Source organism: Prinia subflava, chromosome 15 (genome assembly GCF_021018805.1).
Source record: "Prinia subflava isolate CZ2003 ecotype Zambia chromosome 15, Cam_Psub_1.2, whole genome shotgun sequence".
In the NCBI taxonomy this organism is placed as follows: Eukaryota; Metazoa; Chordata; class Aves; order Passeriformes; family Cisticolidae; genus Prinia; species Prinia subflava.
The window spans coordinates 19776370-19792884 of NC_086261.1; the positions used below are offsets into that span (position 1 = coordinate 19776370).

The 16515-nt window shown below is 43.5% G+C and overlaps 2 protein-coding genes across 3 annotated transcripts; one reads left to right on the forward strand and one right to left on the reverse strand.

Moving 5' to 3' along the window:
• Positions 1 to 364: 364 nt before the first annotated feature.
• On the forward strand, positions 365 to 9059 carry ADAL (adenosine deaminase like). The gene is made up of 10 exons (XM_063412970.1): positions 365 to 502; positions 1893 to 2023; positions 2453 to 2513; positions 2850 to 2937; positions 3525 to 3606; positions 4297 to 4423; positions 5077 to 5157; positions 5749 to 5887; positions 6345 to 6445; positions 7297 to 9059. Exons 1-10 carry the CDS (start codon positions 443 to 445, stop codon positions 7486 to 7488), a joined length of 1062 nt encoding a protein of 353 aa, XP_063269040.1. The 5' UTR covers positions 365 to 442; the 3' UTR covers positions 7489 to 9059.
• LARP6 (La ribonucleoprotein 6, translational regulator) lies at positions 9051 to 16450 on the reverse strand. 2 transcript variants are annotated; one of them, XM_063412967.1, is made up of 3 exons: positions 16109 to 16450; positions 12124 to 12316; positions 9051 to 11034 (listed from the first exon to the last, which is right to left on the reverse strand). In XM_063412967.1, the coding sequence occupies exons 1-3, from the start codon at positions 16306 to 16308 to the stop codon at positions 9964 to 9966; spliced, it is 1464 nt and encodes a 487-aa protein (XP_063269037.1). In that variant the 5' UTR covers positions 16309 to 16450; the 3' UTR covers positions 9051 to 9963. The 2 variants fall into 2 exon arrangements, with proteins under 2 accessions (XP_063269037.1, XP_063269038.1); XM_063412968.1 differs by lacking the exon at positions 16109 to 16450 and adding an exon at positions 14982 to 15106.
• Positions 16451 to 16515: the final 65 nt, after the last annotated feature.

A 16515-nucleotide genomic window follows, 5' to 3' on the forward strand; every position in this document is an offset into this window, starting at 1 on the left:
CTGGCCTTAGCAGTGACAGTGTTTGTGTGGGGCGGGCGGAGCGGCGGGCGCGGCCCCGCGCTGCTGTGCAGGTGCCGAGGAGGGGGCGGTGCCGGGGAGGGGGCGGTGCCGGGGAGGGGGCGGTGCCGGGGAGGGGGCGGTGCCGGGGAGGGGGCGGTGCCGGGGAGGGGGCGGTGCCGGGGAGGGGGCGGTGCCGGGGGCGGTGCAGAGGAGGGGGCGGTGCCGAGGGGGCGGTGCCGAGGGGGGCGGTGCCGAGGAGGGGGCGGTGCCGAGGAGGGGGCGGTGCCGAGGAGGGGGCGGTGCCGAGGAGGGGGCGGTGCCGAGGAGGGGGCGGTGCCGGGGAGGGGGCGGTGCCGAGGAGGGGGCGGTGCCGAGGAGGGGGCGGTGCCGATGAGGGGGCGGTGCCTGTGCTGGCCCCGCCCCTGGCGGCACAGGAGGCGCAATGGCGGCGGAGCGGGACCGCGAGCGGGAGCTTTGCTTCTACCGGCGGCTGCCCAAAGCGGTGAGCGGCGGGGGCGGCGGGCGAGACCCTCCTCTGGCGGCAGCGGGCTGCAGACGGACAGACAGACAGAGCGACAGACGCTGCTGCCGCTCACAGTTCTTCCAAACGCGCGTTTCCGAGGGCCTTACCCCACCGCAAGATGCAGTCGGGTGTTTGCCTGTCCGGTTTGTTTACAGACCCTAGTGGCTAATCTAATTGCAGTTAAATCAGTTGAGCGCGATTTTAATTTTCTCTCTTTGTCCTATTTCCCCTCAGTGTAGCCAAGAAGTCTGGCCCAGATAAGGCTTTCTGTGCATGTCCCAAGGGTGTGCCTTCCTTGTGGCGTATCAGTGCGAGCCTCCCGGAGGGCTGGTGCGGATTTATCGGGTCCTGGCAAACCCCGGGGCTCGTACCCCGGCACAGAGCCCGCACAGGCACTGCCCGGGCACCGGCAAACCACTTCAGCCACGCCATCCTTGCATTCCAGTGCTCCTTTTCGCTAAGTTGCTTTTCAGGGTGTATATCTAATATCTGACAGAATTCCGTGAGGTAATTGTAATATCAGGCAGTTGTAGCACTGTGTATCTGGCTCAGTCACCAGAAGGTGTAAGCAGCCACAGCTCCTGGGGCGTAGTTGGAGTTACAATTTTAACACGTTTCCCAATGTAAGGCTTGAAGAGAGGTATTTATTGACTTTTTCTTTTCTTATTGAGAGTGGATGTGTAGAGAGAGAGGAGAGGTAGTTAACAAAGTAGATGCTTTGTAGATACATTTTGAATGAGTTGGGGGGGCACTAGAGACCTATTCCATAAAGTCAGGAGCCAGGTGATAAGAAGGAGTGAAGGTGAAGTGAGGAATGGAGCTGAGGATCAGAGGTTTGGAGCCCAAAGTCAGGGTGGCCGTAGGAAGTCAGGCAGAAAGAGGCCTCAGGAAAAGGAGTGCAGTTACTGCAGCTGCTGTTCATGGCAGAGTCGTGCCACATTTCTGAGTTTAAACTTCAGAATATGAACAAAAGGAAGGAGTGGGCAGACACCTGTTGCTATTTTTGAAAGATGACCATGTACATTTAACTTGCAGGGGATGGGAGAGTCCTTACTGTACTATTTGTAACTCTGAGGCAGCTGTTGGCTTCCTCCTCATGTTGGATCCCACCAAGAGCTGTCTGCAGAGCTCTGCTGGGCCAGCTGTGTTCCCAGTGCCAACAGCAGCCAGCACGTGAGAGGAGAGAAACAGGGCAGTTCCCAGCTGAACCAGTGCCTGCGAAAACCTAAGGAAGTTATTGTCAGCCAAAATACAGATAACTGTTATTTCAAACTCAGAGTGAAACCATGATGTGGGTATGAGAACAGTGGTACAAACAAGGTGCAGAAGCCATCCTTTTCCTAAGTCCATAGGATTTTTATTTCTGTAGGAACTCCATGCCCATTTGAATGGCTGTATCAGTTCTGCTACTATGAAGAAACTGATGGCCCAGAAGCCAAACCTTCAGATCCAGAATGGCATGACTGTGATCGACAAAGGAAAGAAAAGAACCTTAGATGAGTGAGTATATGCATGTGTGTGATGAACGTTTACCAAAGGTTTTTTAATTAAGTTGAAAACAGAAATGTGTTTACACACTAACTGCAGAAAATATAGCTTTACACACTAACTGCAGAAACTATGTTTTTAAGTTTTACAACATAATCTCATAGATCTTTTTTGATTTTTGTATCTACAGGGTAATTTCTTAGGTGCTTGCAAACTAAAAGGAAAACTCTTGTTGATTAATTCCTTCTTTAAAGGATTGAAATTTTTCATTGAGACCACACTTTTCAGAGAAAATTGACTCACATGGTTTCCTTTTTTTGGAAACTTCTTGTTTTCCTTTCCCTTCAAAAAGCTTTGTGGTAGTGACAACTTTTGTTGTGAATGTAGATTTTTTTTTCCTAAATACTCATTCAGTAATTAATCATTTAAATTTTATTTTAGATGTTTTCAGATGTTTCAGATCATCTATCAGGTTACCACGAGGACTGAAGATATTTTACTGGTAAATTAATTAAAAGTTCACTTAAAACAAGCAAGCAATACACACAGTCACAATCAGCTGGATTAAGAGCATTGGGTTCCAAGTAACAATATCAGTTCAAGGTCAGAATAATTATTGTAAAACACTTGAACTCTCTTCACTATCCCTGAAGGAATCAAAGGTGCCTCCTGTGTGGTAATATTTCCACAGACATGGGAACCACTAAAAACACATTGAGCCTGAAAACACTGCAAGGGTTTCAAAACAAAATATAACTGGGTCTTTTAGTTGTAAAGGAAAACATAACTAATTATAAGTATCACTTTTATGATGTTGGATACACTTTTACTTTACCAGATAACTAAAGATGTCATTAAAGAATTTGCTGATGATGGTGTCAGGTATCTGGAATTGAGAAGCACTCCAAGAGAAGAAAATTCCACAGGTACAGTCTGTGGTGGTTTTCAATTTGTGATCTTCTTGCACTATAGAACTTAGTTAAAGACTATGTTAATAACAAGTACAGTCAAATTTAGTTGGCTCAATAAAAATATTCTTTAAATGTGAAAGCTAAGATTTAACCATGTAAAAGCATATCACTTTCCTATTAGATTCTTCAGGACAAAAATGTTTTTATCACAACTCTACAACCCTCGAGATTGGGTTATGCACTTGAGTACGGCATCTGAGTCAGCTAGTATTTTTAATAGCTGATATATTTTACTTTTGTTACTTTGGTTTTTTTCATCCTGGAGTGGTTTTGTAGAAACACATAATAGAAGTCCTATTGCAATTCTCTGGTTCACACAAACTCATTTTAATTTTTCCACATGATTAGGAGGAGGTTTAATTGAAAAGTGTGCTTCACAGTAAAGCTATATTTACAGACAGAAATAGAATTACATGGCTTAGAAGACTGTATGGTCTAAAATCAAAGGTGCAACATGAAACTTAGGAGACTAGAGAGCTGGGTCTGCAATATAATAAAAATAATTTAAAATATGTTTGTTCCAAACGTGTGTGTGTTTGCAGGTATGACCAAAAGGACGTATGTTGAAACTGTACTTGAGGGTATCAAGCAGAGCCAAGAAGAAGGCTTGGATATAGATGTAAGGTAAATAAAGCATGTGGAATACCTCTGCTTCAAGGTTCTGCGTAGTCTGATGCTTAGTTGTGTTTGCAGAGAGGTTTACAAGGCATCAGTATAGGAATGAGAATTGGTTTTAAACCGGATTACATGGAGTGGAAACAGGTAATTCATATGGAAACCTGACTTTTTATCTTCTTTTTTACTGCTAAAGAAGAAAACTGGGTAAAACCTCTCATCTCTAAGACTGTCCATTCTTTGCAACACTTTCAGGAAAAGAAGTGTTTTTCATAGACTTGGCTCCTTTTTCACAGCTTAGCTTCGTTGCAAAAATTTTGTTTGAGTAACTGTACAAGCAGCCTGCTGTAAAGAAGAGCTGGTCCTGAGCAACAGAGAAGTTTCAGAAGGTGTCAGTGGTTGTTTGGAGACAATTTGCTCTCCTGTCTTTTTTAGCCTCAGTAGCAACCTTTACTGGATTTGTGAAAACTGAAGAATTTTTATCCTTCATGTGTGGTATTACATATCATGGACCAATTTATTTCTCTGTTTGAGTCCCTCTGCACTTTGGTACCTTCATTCCTAGAACAGTTCCTAGACAAATACTCTTTATACAGAGCCTTGAAGGATATGAAGTGCTATTTTTTGTTGGTATTAGATCTGTTGAGCTGCTATTACAACTTGTATATAATTTAATAATTTAATACATTTCTGTCCAAGGCTGTTAATAGCAATAAACAGAAGAGATGGCCCAGAAGTTGCTAAGCAGACTGTTAAACTTGCTGAGGAGTTCCTGCTTTCCAGTGATGGGGTTGTAGTAGGACTTGACCTCAGTGGTGATCCCAGTGTAAGTCTTTGGTTTATTTTACTATGTTCTTGAAGGCAAGTGTATAATGTGTAACAGCAGGTGTTAACCATAGCTTTTTCTCACAAGTTTTTGTCCAATTTTTGTGCCTAGCAGGAATGGATTGATACTGGGTTAATCCCTGTTGCTGTTAAGAGGCAGATACTTTAACAAAGAATCCTTAGATTAGTATGTGACTGAGAAAAGAACCATTGAAAAGCAGAGTTCATGTGGGAACTTGAAGTTGTCCCAGTCAGATTAAGTGGGTGGAGGCAAGTCATCAGTAGTTTAAATTTTGTTTAGCTGCACCAAATGCTCATTTTGTATTAAGAAAGCAAAAATGTTTGAGGACAGCTGTCAAGCTGAAGTGAAATAGCTGTAGGGGGTAGCTGTGTAAGAGGTACCAAAATCAAGACAAGTGGCTCCAAGTCTTAGGCATCATCTGAGCTCCTGGTGTTTGATCCCTTGGGCTAAACCAGATGGCAGAGGGTTGTTTGACTTGGTGCATTCCAAAGTGAAGTCATGGGAAAAGTGGAATAGTCAAATGTAACTGTATTTGAATGTAGTGTTTGGATATTGCTAGACTTCTTAATTATGGTAATGATGGGGATTTTGTCAAACAAGCTGTAGAATAGTGATGTGTCCCTGTTTTCCAGGCAGGACGGGGTCAAGATTTTTTGGAACCGCTCTCAGAAGCAAAAAACGCAGGTCTGAAGTTGGCTCTGCATCTTGCTGAGGTAAAAGGTTTTTTTATTTTGGTGCTTCTCTGTAATTATAATTTTGTAAAAATCTCGATGAAATGACCTTCTGTGCATTTTGAACTTCTCAGGCCAAAGTATTCATGGTTTGGGGTGTTTGACAAGAGACAAGAAAGCAAGGAGAAGTCTTCAGCCTTTTGTTCTGAATCTGATCAGCCAGATTATTGTTTCCTGTATTATAGCTATTGTGGGTTTAGGTGTGAAACTGAAATGAGGAGCTTTCTAAGAGATCCACTGCTTTCTGCCTGGTATTACCACGTGTAGTGAAATCCACACAATTTCATGAGCTGTGAGCTCTGTTAGTTCCACTGGTATCAGTAGAAGGAGTTGGGTTTCTGCTCAAAAGGCTGGAACTAGCTCTGAGAAGTCCAGTAAATACTGAAGATAGTTATTTTTTCAGGAAATTAAGCAGGACATATGATGTTATCAGCATATTTATACTTGTTTCTATTTCACTAACACTTTCTTTTGGATAAGAGATGCTGTGAAAGTAGAACTGAAAGTCCATTGTAATGATATAATGTGCTGTTTTATGCTGCCTTGACAGAATGTGAAATATATCCTCTCTAGATTCCAAATCAAGAAGAGGAGACCAAGATTCTCCTGGGTCTGCCTCCTGACAGAATTGGGCATGGAACATTTCTCAACTCCACAGCAGCTGGTTCTGAAGAGATCGTGTCACTGGTTCAGCAGAATCATATACCTATTGGTAAGGGAAAAAATATTTACCATGACTTGATTTCTGGGTATCAGAACAGGTTCTGCACTGCTGGTCTAGTGACACCAGTTTTTCTCTGACCAGAGGTGACTTGGACAAATGTGGCAGTGAGACTTGCCCATAAAGGTGCACTCATGACACTTCTGGGGGCTTTGGCACCTCTGTGGCAGCAGACAACAGCTGATGTCTCACATGGAAGAAAAACCAAATCATAATTTATCATTACTGTACAAGACTGTGTGGTGGTTCTGTATCTGGTTTGCAAGCTACCTAAATTTTATATCCCAAAGAAATTGATTAGCAAGCTTTTCTCAAAAGAAATTACCCAAGAAGTGTAGAAAATCAAGGAAACAACAGTAGCTGATTTTAATTTTTATTCAGGACCTTTCTAAGTCAATTAACATGTCTCTTGTTTTAATATATGCCCTCATTTCTTTTTTTCCCTTAGAATTTTGCGTGACATCAAACGTAAAATCTCAGACAGTGCCTTCCTGTGACAAACACCATTTTGGATACTGGTACAGCATGGGCCATCCTGCAGTGCTTTGTGTAAGTTTTTTTATTTTTAAGCATGTATTTAGGCAAAGGGCTAAACTTGTGAAGTTGGAGAAGTCTTTCTCTGTTTATGGATCAGAACTGACTTACGCTTTCTGACCTTGTAGCAAAGAATTTGCTTTTAGGAATCATAATGTTCTGTTTGAGAAAAGCTTTTAATTTCAATGGGAATTGGTAGTACTTAACTTGATTCTATTGTAAAGCCAAGCCTTTTTGCTGTGGGATAAGATCATCAGCTATACAAGCAGTGAACTTCATAGCTCGTTGCACAGTGACAGATTTCTCTTGAGAGCCGTGGCTCCAGTGCATGCATCTGCACCTCTGCTTACCTGGGTGTTCACTCTGTGGGGTGAGAGCTCCTGACAGCTCATGAAGGTCTTTAAGCATTGAAGGTCCAAAGCACTTGTGCTGCCACTGGCAGGGTTTTACTATTGTCCTGTTAGTTTAACCCCCATAATCCACAGCATTGTCCAAGTGTGTGTGTGTATATATATATTTTTTATAGCACAGTGCTTATCTGGGGAAAAGGAGAAGGGAAAAAAGGAGACCTGCACATACTGACATATCCTGAATAGATGCAGCATTTGATAGCCATCTTTCTACCAATTATAGAGGAAATCCTATTTTCTTGATAAATTGTGCCATCATTTAAAGAGGTTTGAATAATTCATTAATTTTTAGTGATAATAGGGCAAATAAAGAATGAAATAACCATGCACAGATGAAAGAACAGTGGAATAAAATGTGGGACAGCAAGATAAGACTGGTTTCTATGTATAAAAAAATCCCCTTTTGATAAAGAAGAACTAATTTAAGCTTTTTTATTTCTCTCAATTTACCTCCAGACTGATGATAAAGGCGTCTTTGCAACCGATCTATCGCAAGAATACGAGCTGGTTGCAAAAACATTTAACCTGACTCGGTCACAGATGTGGGATCTGTCCTATGAATCAATCAACTATATTTTTGCTTCAAATTCAGTAAAATCCAAGCTAAGGGAACAATGGTGTAAGCTGAAGCCAGCTCTGTTTGATTAATTAAACTGTTGTTCTAAATAGCTCAGGTGTATTAGCTGAGTTAATAAGCTGTTTTTTACTGAAGTCCTGGGCTTTTTTCAGACCTCAGGGTTTTAAACCCAGCCACAAACTGCCTGTGTCAAATGAAGGCAACTGGAATGCATCCCTTGTTACTGGGGACAGAATTAAATGTTGTTTTGGTAGTTGGGAAGGGCTCTCAACCAGTGGCTAAAATGCCAAATGTTGCCGTCTTGTTTCTCTTGAGCTGATATGACATTTAAAAAATACTTAGTTGAAGTTTGTCATCACTATATAAACATTTGAGAGCTGGAACAAAATGAAGGCAGAGCAGTTGGTGTTTAAAACATCTCTGTTGGCAGCATTCCGCCAAGCAGTTTGAATGTGTGGTGTGTGTTTTTGGGGTTTGTATTGTTTTTAGATTTTGAGCTGTTGATTGAATGTGAAGACAGAAACAAACTCAGGGAGAAGGAAATATTTATCCCAAGGAATTAATATTGTATCTGTTTTTATTGCTGTACATGTATGACTGAAACTGCTGTGGGTTGAGTAGCACATGGGGGTCTCTGCTGGTGCCCTGGGCACTGGTGGTGTGCAGGCACTTAAGAACCTTGAACACCTCCAGTAACTGAGCTACTTGGCAAAGCGGTCTCATTCTTAAAATGCTTTTTAGAGTTGCTGTTTGTTGTGTAAAAAAAGCAATAAAAATCGCCTCAAGCTCCATGTTTTTGAAACCACCACTTGAAGGTGTGCATGTGTGTGTTTGAGCTCTGCAGAAGAGAAGCAGGGCTCTGTGGGGTGAGGTCCTGGGGCAGCCTCTCCCTGCTGCTGTGGCAGCCCCGGCTCTCCTTGCCCTTGCAGGGCTCCCTCTGCCTGTGTGCTGGTGCTGAGAGCTCACCAGCTCTCTGAGTGTGCACATGCTGCAGTTTGTGTCATGGGAGTGGGGAGGTCACCTGGAGGATCCCATCTGAGTGCACTAAAAGAACCAGGAATGTACAAGGGTGGCTGAAGAGCAGCCCACAGAACTGGCATTTCTGTATACAGGAGTCTAACCGTGTGTTACTGCAGTTATTTACACAGGAGAAAGGTTACACTCAGGACAGGATGTGCACTTCTGGAATGAAGAATCACCATCTGATGAGACCTTTGTTGTGCACAGTTCCCAAGATGACCATTGCAACTTGAAACATTCTTACTATCCCTGGGCTAGCTTTCCAGAGTTTCACTTTTATAGGTAAACTGCAGTTTCCTTCTTTGACTTCATGTAGCATTATAGTTAATTTTAATTTAAGCACTCCTTGCTGAGCCTGCTTGTCAAATTCTCGGTTAGCAGTGACATAACCACTGTTTAGTTTATAATATTGTATAGAAATGACTGTGAGACACAGAGTGAAGCATCACCACAGAATTAACCATCAGTAATGGGGCAGAGAAGATTTTTTTTTTCTCTGAATGCAATGGAAATTTTGAGTAACTGCTACCAGAATTTCATGTGGTATAAGATGAAATTTAAGTTTTCTATTTATGTGCAGCTCAACTTATTTTTAAAGTAAACAAAATAGATCTAGAGTTAATATTTTTATTTCCATCTGATTATACAACAGAACACTTCCAGAGCAGTCTCCAGTGCTCAGTCTTTAGTCATAAAAATGCACACTGGTCCTTTTGAACAATACTGCTTTGGTGATGTGTGTGAGAACAACTGCTCACTGTGGCATTCACTGGTTTCTCAGTTTCTTCTGAGGCAAACACAGGAAGTCTTCCAAACCTCAGTTCCTTATGATGAGACTGGTAACATTCCACAGCTTTTCATAATACAACCTGTAAGTACACACTGCTCCTCAGGATCCCAGCCTGGCAAATGATGTACTTACATCAATGATTTATATGCCTGCTTGAGTATTTAGGTGTTTCAAAATAATACATTAAGAAGAATGGATGCAGGTAAGGGCCCTGCATTAATTAGCTAAGTGATTCAGCTGATTAAAAGGCTGGCATGTCCCTCCTGCGAGGCCTAGAGAGCGGGCACTGGTTAGATTGGAGTGGAGAGGGCTCTGGGGGAGGATCTCATCAAGGTTTATAAATACCTGATGAGAAGAAGTAAAGAAGATGGAGCCAGGCACTTCTCAGCATTACCCAGTCACGGGAAAAGGGGCACAGACTGGTTCTGTGTGGGTGGTTGAACATGGGAACACATCACCCAGACAGGCTGGGGAGTCTGGCCTTGCAGACACTCAAACCTATCAGTGACTTGTAGCTTCAGCAAAGGAGGTGGACTGGGCAATCTCCAGAGATGCCTTCCAGCCTCATCTGTTCTGTGAAGAAAATATACAAATATACAAATGATAAAGTCTCTATATAAATACAAAAGCTTTTAAAATTAAATACTGACTTAACTGAGTCACTCAAGCGACAGTTTTTCACCAGGCTTGGTCAGCAGCAGCTGGCTGATTTGTGAAACTGTTTTTAAAGAACAGTCTATTCCCCTTTCATCGCCTTCCTTCTTTCACAGCCGTTGTGGAATCCTTTGGTGCCATCAGGACCTTTAGGCAGCCGCAGCACCCCTACAGGGAGACCATCTGCGTTCTGTATTTTCCCAACCAACATGGGACTGCTGACAGGACTCTTCTCTTGTGTCAGAGTTTGGGCTTTTCTTCTCTGCACCCAGGGGCTCCCAGAGGGAGTGATGCTGCTATCTGAGGAATAATCAGTGTATTTCCTTGGAATTTCAGGGCTAGTGCTTGGGTTAAGCTTGCTGTCTTCAGCCAGCGGAGATTTTTTGGTTACTTTTCTTAGTGAAGATGGGCTGTTCCAAGGACTTGATCTGGGTGACATATTAGGACTCAAATGGTTGTTTGGGTGGATGACGGGGCTCAAATTGCTGCCAGTATTTGCTGTGGTACGTTTGCGTCCCGACAGCGGTGATGTAGGATTGCTCTCGGGGTCAGAGGAGCTGTTTGCTGAAGATTCATCACCAGCAAACTGAAGTTCCTCAACTCTCTTGTTAAGGGATCGAGACTTCTTAAGGCTCTTGCTGGTGTCTTCATCACGGTTCTTGTCTTTGGGAACTTTTTTCTTTGGTGGTTTCATGCCTATTAGGACAACCTTCATGCTGATCTCTTTGTTTTGAGCACACATGAAATCATGGGCACGCACGGCGGCTTCTACTTCTTCAAATTCTACAATTGCACATTCCTGGGTTCCCAGCTGGGTGTACCGACTGCTGACCCGCCTGATATCAGGTGGGAGATCCCTGCCAGGCTTGAGAATACGGACTGATGAAATTACACCAAAGGTTACAAAGGCTTTGAGGAGGTGCTCCATTATCCTTTCTTGCATGCATCCATTTTCCTCTTTGTTAAGGGCCTGCAGCTCAGAAATCGTGTGGATATCATACACCAGTAGCATCCTGGTAGGGACATTTTCACTTGGGAACACTGGAACTGGAGTATTTCTTCGAACCTTTTTGTTATCATCGTTGAGCTCCAGAGTGCTGGAGTACTTCAGTGCGTAGGCTGTGGTTCTCCAGTCACGGGTGAGGTGTTTTACCTTCGGGACAGACACAGGTGAAGCACCACAACTGAGCAAACCCCATCAAAATAATCACTGAATTTTAAGACAGATGCAGGTTTCAGTCTACAAACAGAACCCTGGATTTAAGTTTCATGTAGCAGACTTAGTGAGAAAGTAAACAGTTTTCATGCTGTAATGGGCATCCGTGAGCTCCTCTAAAGCTCATGTCCTGTTGAATCGAATGAGAACAGGAACTGGCACCAAAGCTCAAACTGGAAATCATTACTACATCTGAAAGCCTGCTCAAGTAGTGCTTGGTCATTCCACATCTAGGCCTGAACCATGATCAAAATGCATGTTCTAGGGAGGCTACATTTGCCAAACAAGAAGTTTTGTTAAGTTTAGGTCTTCATTTTATTAAACTGATCTTTCCTCCCTCAAAAATCTCAGTCTAAAAACCATCCCAGTCTTTTCCATTTTCATTAAATGTTCATAAAGAGTTTATCTGTTACCAATATAATCTGTTTGAAGTGGTCTGAAGAAATTGAGAGTGCCTTAACTTCTAGATAGAATAACTCTGCAAAATGATGAGATTTAGAATCTTGACGAAGTGTTTCTGGTGTAATTCTAGAAATCGGTTACATACAGATGTACACTGGTCTTTCAAATGTAAGGAGAAAACAAAAGAAAAAAGAAGACAACTCACTTCAAGTTTGAGGGACTTTTGTTACCAGATACTTTATACTACTCTTCATTTTTGATTCTCTGTCCAAAAGTCAGATTCACTGTTGCTCCTCAGAGACAGGAATGTAACTTTACCAGGACTACCCAGCTGTTCATGAGTAGTTACTGTGGAAATTGATTTCATCTAATGCCCTCCTGTCTCCAAGAATGATAATTTAAAAGCATACAGGCTTTTAAGTCAATGATTTTGCTAGCCAGTCATCAATGAGTTCAGTAGTTAAAATTCTGGATAAGTACAAACCTAACCATCATAGCAAAACCAGGCAGATAAAGAGAAAGACTATAAAGTTGCCTGTGTAAAATGTTTCTTTAATCTCTTCTATTGTTTTTAGATTCATCAGGCTTGCATGAGACCCTTCAAGTCTTAAGAAGTTAGCTTACCTTCTTAAATGAAGTGAGGAGTTTAACACTGACATAGCCCATCTTATTTCTTCTCACATGCTTCAGAAGGAAGGCGTCTTTCTCAAGGTTCTCATCTGAGAAGTAATACTCAATCTGTGCTATTAACTTCTGGATCAGGTCATTTTCTGGTGGTTTCCAGTTCTGGTCAGAGTCATCATCATTTTCCCCACCACTGGAAAACAGTTAAATCATTTTATCAACAGATCTTCATCTTCTATTAGTGGATTCAAATAGCCTTTCAGAATGAAAAGGCATAACCATTAGGCTGGTTCCAACTGACTTTAGATGTGGGCACTGGGCAGGTATCACCCACCCAGCTGAGCCAGCTCAGAGGATGAGGCTTTCCAGTCAGCAAAGGGAGCCAAGTCCTTGAGCTCATTCCAAGAGCTGATCTCAGTGCAGAACAATGAGACATCTACACTAATGGCTTGAAAGCACTGCCAACTCAAATCCTCCACCAAAACATGAAATGAAGGTCCACTGGCACTTGATACTATACAAAGTTCCTCTAGTGACAGTGTTATATTTTTCAGTATGAAGCTATTAAACATCGGCCTGACCTTTATGTGCTTCGTGAATAGTGTCACATACTAGAGAATGAATATTCTGTCTTGATGCAGTCATGGTTTCTTAAGCCTCTTCATTGCATGAATGCAGGAGCTGATATCTAGGGAGTAAGAAGGACTGACAGGACTGTTGCACATTTTACAGGTCACTGCCAGAGTGAGAGTAACATAACCAGCAGTCTACCACAGGAGCTAAACTTGCCAGCTCAGAAATAGGTTTATATGCACACATGCAGGTTCCTAAGAAGTCATTCTCATTTCTTCTCTTTGCCTCCCATCATATTGTCTGGGTACTTGGGCACCATGGCGCACTGTTGAGCATCCCAATCCTCAAAAAATACTGCAGCCGTGGATTCAAGGTAATCTTGCCATGTGCAGTTACAGCAACATATTTGTTGCTGAAACAGAAATGTCCATTTACAGGTGACTATAATGGACAAGTCCATCTTAATTAGAGTCATTTTTTCAAGCTGTTAGTGGTCTAGTTTTGTTGTGGGATCATCATGAAAGTTTCTATTAAAAACATAAAATCATCCACTAAGTACCCCATAAATCATGTATTAGTTTGGTCTCCCAGCTAAGTTAGCAAAATAGAAGGAACCATGCATTTGTCCAAAATTGTCTCAAGTGGTTTTTGCAGGCTCTGAAATCCTTAGGAAAAGGAGCGGGCATCCCACTGGAGTGCTGTGAGGGATGAGTGCAGGAGGGATGCAGCCTGCTCTGGACAGTTCTGTGCTGCTCTCTCCAGAGAGTGTCTGGGGCAGTGGGCTCTGCACAGAACTGTGCCTGCTGCTGGGACCAGGTAACAGCACCTCTCTGGGACCTGGCTTTTTGAAGCTTGCAGTACCCTTAGCTATTTTATGGTTCTGATGATAGGGTAACACATCAGATATATGGGGATACTCACTTGCACAACCCTAGAAGTCTCCCTGTTAAAAATCTCCCTAGCCTTTAATAGGGTGTGGTTCAAAGGAATGACAAGAGTGAGAGAGCAAGACAAAGAATTTATGTTATTTGGCAAAGGCAGAAGTGGAAGATAATAGATGGAGTTATGAGTATGATGGTAAAAAATATCTAATGCCCAGCTGTGGCTGCTGGTTTCAGAAGGAAGCCAAAACCAATGGTATTCTTAATTCATGATAATCCCTTCCCACTATTTCATTTACTACCAATTCAGAATTAGTCTGGGTACAAGAAGCTTGGAACATTTCATCCTTTTTACAAATCCACACTCTGCTAGGAAAAGCTTGCCTTTAGTTCAGGATGGGGCTTATATTTGTTTTAGGGGTTTATTAGCACAGATCTTTGCAGGTGTTTATTTAGAGACAAAAAGGGGGTATTGTGCTTTGGAAAACAATAAAAAGGAATTGCATGTTTGCAAATGAGATTGCAGAGATTGGCACCATCCTTACCTACAGCATTAACATACTGAATCAGGGTGAAACAGGCCTCATTTCACCTCTCAAATATTGGTCACAGTTTGACCTATACTCTGTTTCTGTGTGTGGCAGACAAGTCAGCTTTTACAAAATCTTATGGGCTCTTACAATAGCCCTCACTAAATCCTATGGAAATAGCACCTACCTACAATAAATGCAGAAATTTGTAACTAGCTCCATATTAATTTGTGATAATGATCAACTGTTAGCACCTCTAGGGTATCAACTGTATTACAAAAATAGTTGACAAATAATTCAGTCAACTTTGACAAATAACCAAACCCTAGTAGTTATTCACAGCTTTATTTTTTTTATTCAGAGCTTTGTGATTATATGCTTGTAAACAGAATGAAAAGCAATCTTTTACCATGGTGACTCATCTGGCCATTAGTCACACAAGAAACTAAACATATCTACAGAGAGAGCAGATTTGGAATTTTAAATATCAAGACTCACAAATAATATATTAAATTGTTTGGATAGTGTCTAACCTTCTGAAGATTTTAGCTGAGTTTCCAAATGAATAAAGTATTGTATTAATAAGCACTATGTGGCAATCTAATTTACAAGTGGAAGAGTACAATCACTCAAGGGCAGCCCACGTTTGTCAACAAAAACATGAATACAGTACTGGGTGCCTACTGATGGCAAGCTGTCTGCAAGCTTCAGCTGGAGAGTGAGATGGCTCATTCCCAGCAGTTTTAGACCATGCCTAGTAATTTTCCAAATGTTTGTAAATAATTTCCTAAGGGATGCTGCATTCCCCAGATGGAAATCCTTAGGTAAGGTTATATGTAAATAGCAGAAGTATGTGTAAACTCCATTCACCTACTTTTGATGTGGAGTCTTTACAGTTCTCTCCATGGCAACACCTCTGGCCTTTCTTGGATCAGGAAGAGGCCATTTACAAAAAGGCAACCTCCACAAGAACTGAATATACATCAGCACATTTCTGAAGACAGCACCTACCGCAGAGGATTAAATAAGTGACATTTAAGAGTAGCTATTGTCTCTCAAAGCTTGAAAAAATAACCTTTTTTTTCCTAGTCTAGGCCAGGGCTAGAAGCTCTTCACAGAGAATACTATCGGAGATAAATGTAAATAATATCCCGATTTTAAGAAATCAGAAATTGGAATGCAATACTGTAGGCTGCTGTACATATTTATAAAAATACGAGTCACGTATGATTGTGGGATAACTAAGCTGGCTCAGTTTAAAAACCTTAACTGTGCTAGCTATGTTCAACTCCTATTCCTGTAGTCCACAGTTGACAATTTTGGCAGCTACAGAAAATTTCTCACTCCCCTATTACCCCTCTGTAATTTAAAATAATACATTACAGTTCATTCTGAGTCAATGCTGGGTATGAAGTTAGAAAATCAATTAGAAACAATAAACGTTCAAACAGAATAGTGCATTCCTTGCTACTGTAGCAAAATCTTTATGTGACAATTCATGACTCCATCTGCAGCTTTAGTACAAACCACAAGATAAACTACAGCTAGTAGAGCTTTGTCTCTCTGCAGTTTGCTGGCACAAAAATTCTGCATGTTCCTTTTACAAGTAAGAGATTCTGGTAAGCATCAAAACTATTTCAGGCCACCAAGCCAAAACATCAAACCTCAAAACAAGACTCCAAAACACAGCTCCAAGTAACCTCCGAAGTCTTTCTGTAAAACGCAGTGAATTGGCAATGTCGCGGGCATCGCAGCCCGGCGCTGGTCGCTGTGGGGGAGCCCCGGCAATCCCGCCGGGGGCGGCCGGGACGCGGCCCGGGCGGGGCCATCGGTGCGGCTCGCTCCCTGCTGCCGCGGGCTGTCCGTGCTGGAGGGCTTCCAGCGTCTCCCACCCGCCCCCGGCGTTGCATCAGCCGGGCCCGCTCCGTTCCGGGGGTGCCCGCGGCGGCCCCGCCGCTCGCCCCGCCCGCACCGCGGCCGGACCCCTGCCCGGGGGCTCACCTGGAGCGCCCGCACCGCCCCGAGTCCTCCTCGCTGCAGCTGGGGCACGGCGCCCCGCCGCCCCCTTCCTCCTCTTCCTCCTCCTCCTCCTCCTCGGCGGCCGCCTGGACGGCCACTCGGATCTGCACGGGGCCGCTCCCCGCCGGCAGCTCCGGCCCCGCGGGCGCTGCCCCGGGCTCGGCCGGCTGCGGCTGGGCCATGGCGCTCCCCGGCCGGGCTCAGCCCGCCGCGACAGCAGCGATGCCCCGGGTTGCGACAGCCGCCCGGCCGCCTCCCCGGCTGTCCCCCCGTGTCCCCTCCCGCCGGGGCGGCGCTCCCATCTCCACTCCCCCGGCGCGCCCGCACGGCAGCGGGAGGGTCCGACCCTCCTCCAGCCATGCCGCCCCCGGGCCCGCCGGGCAGCGGGG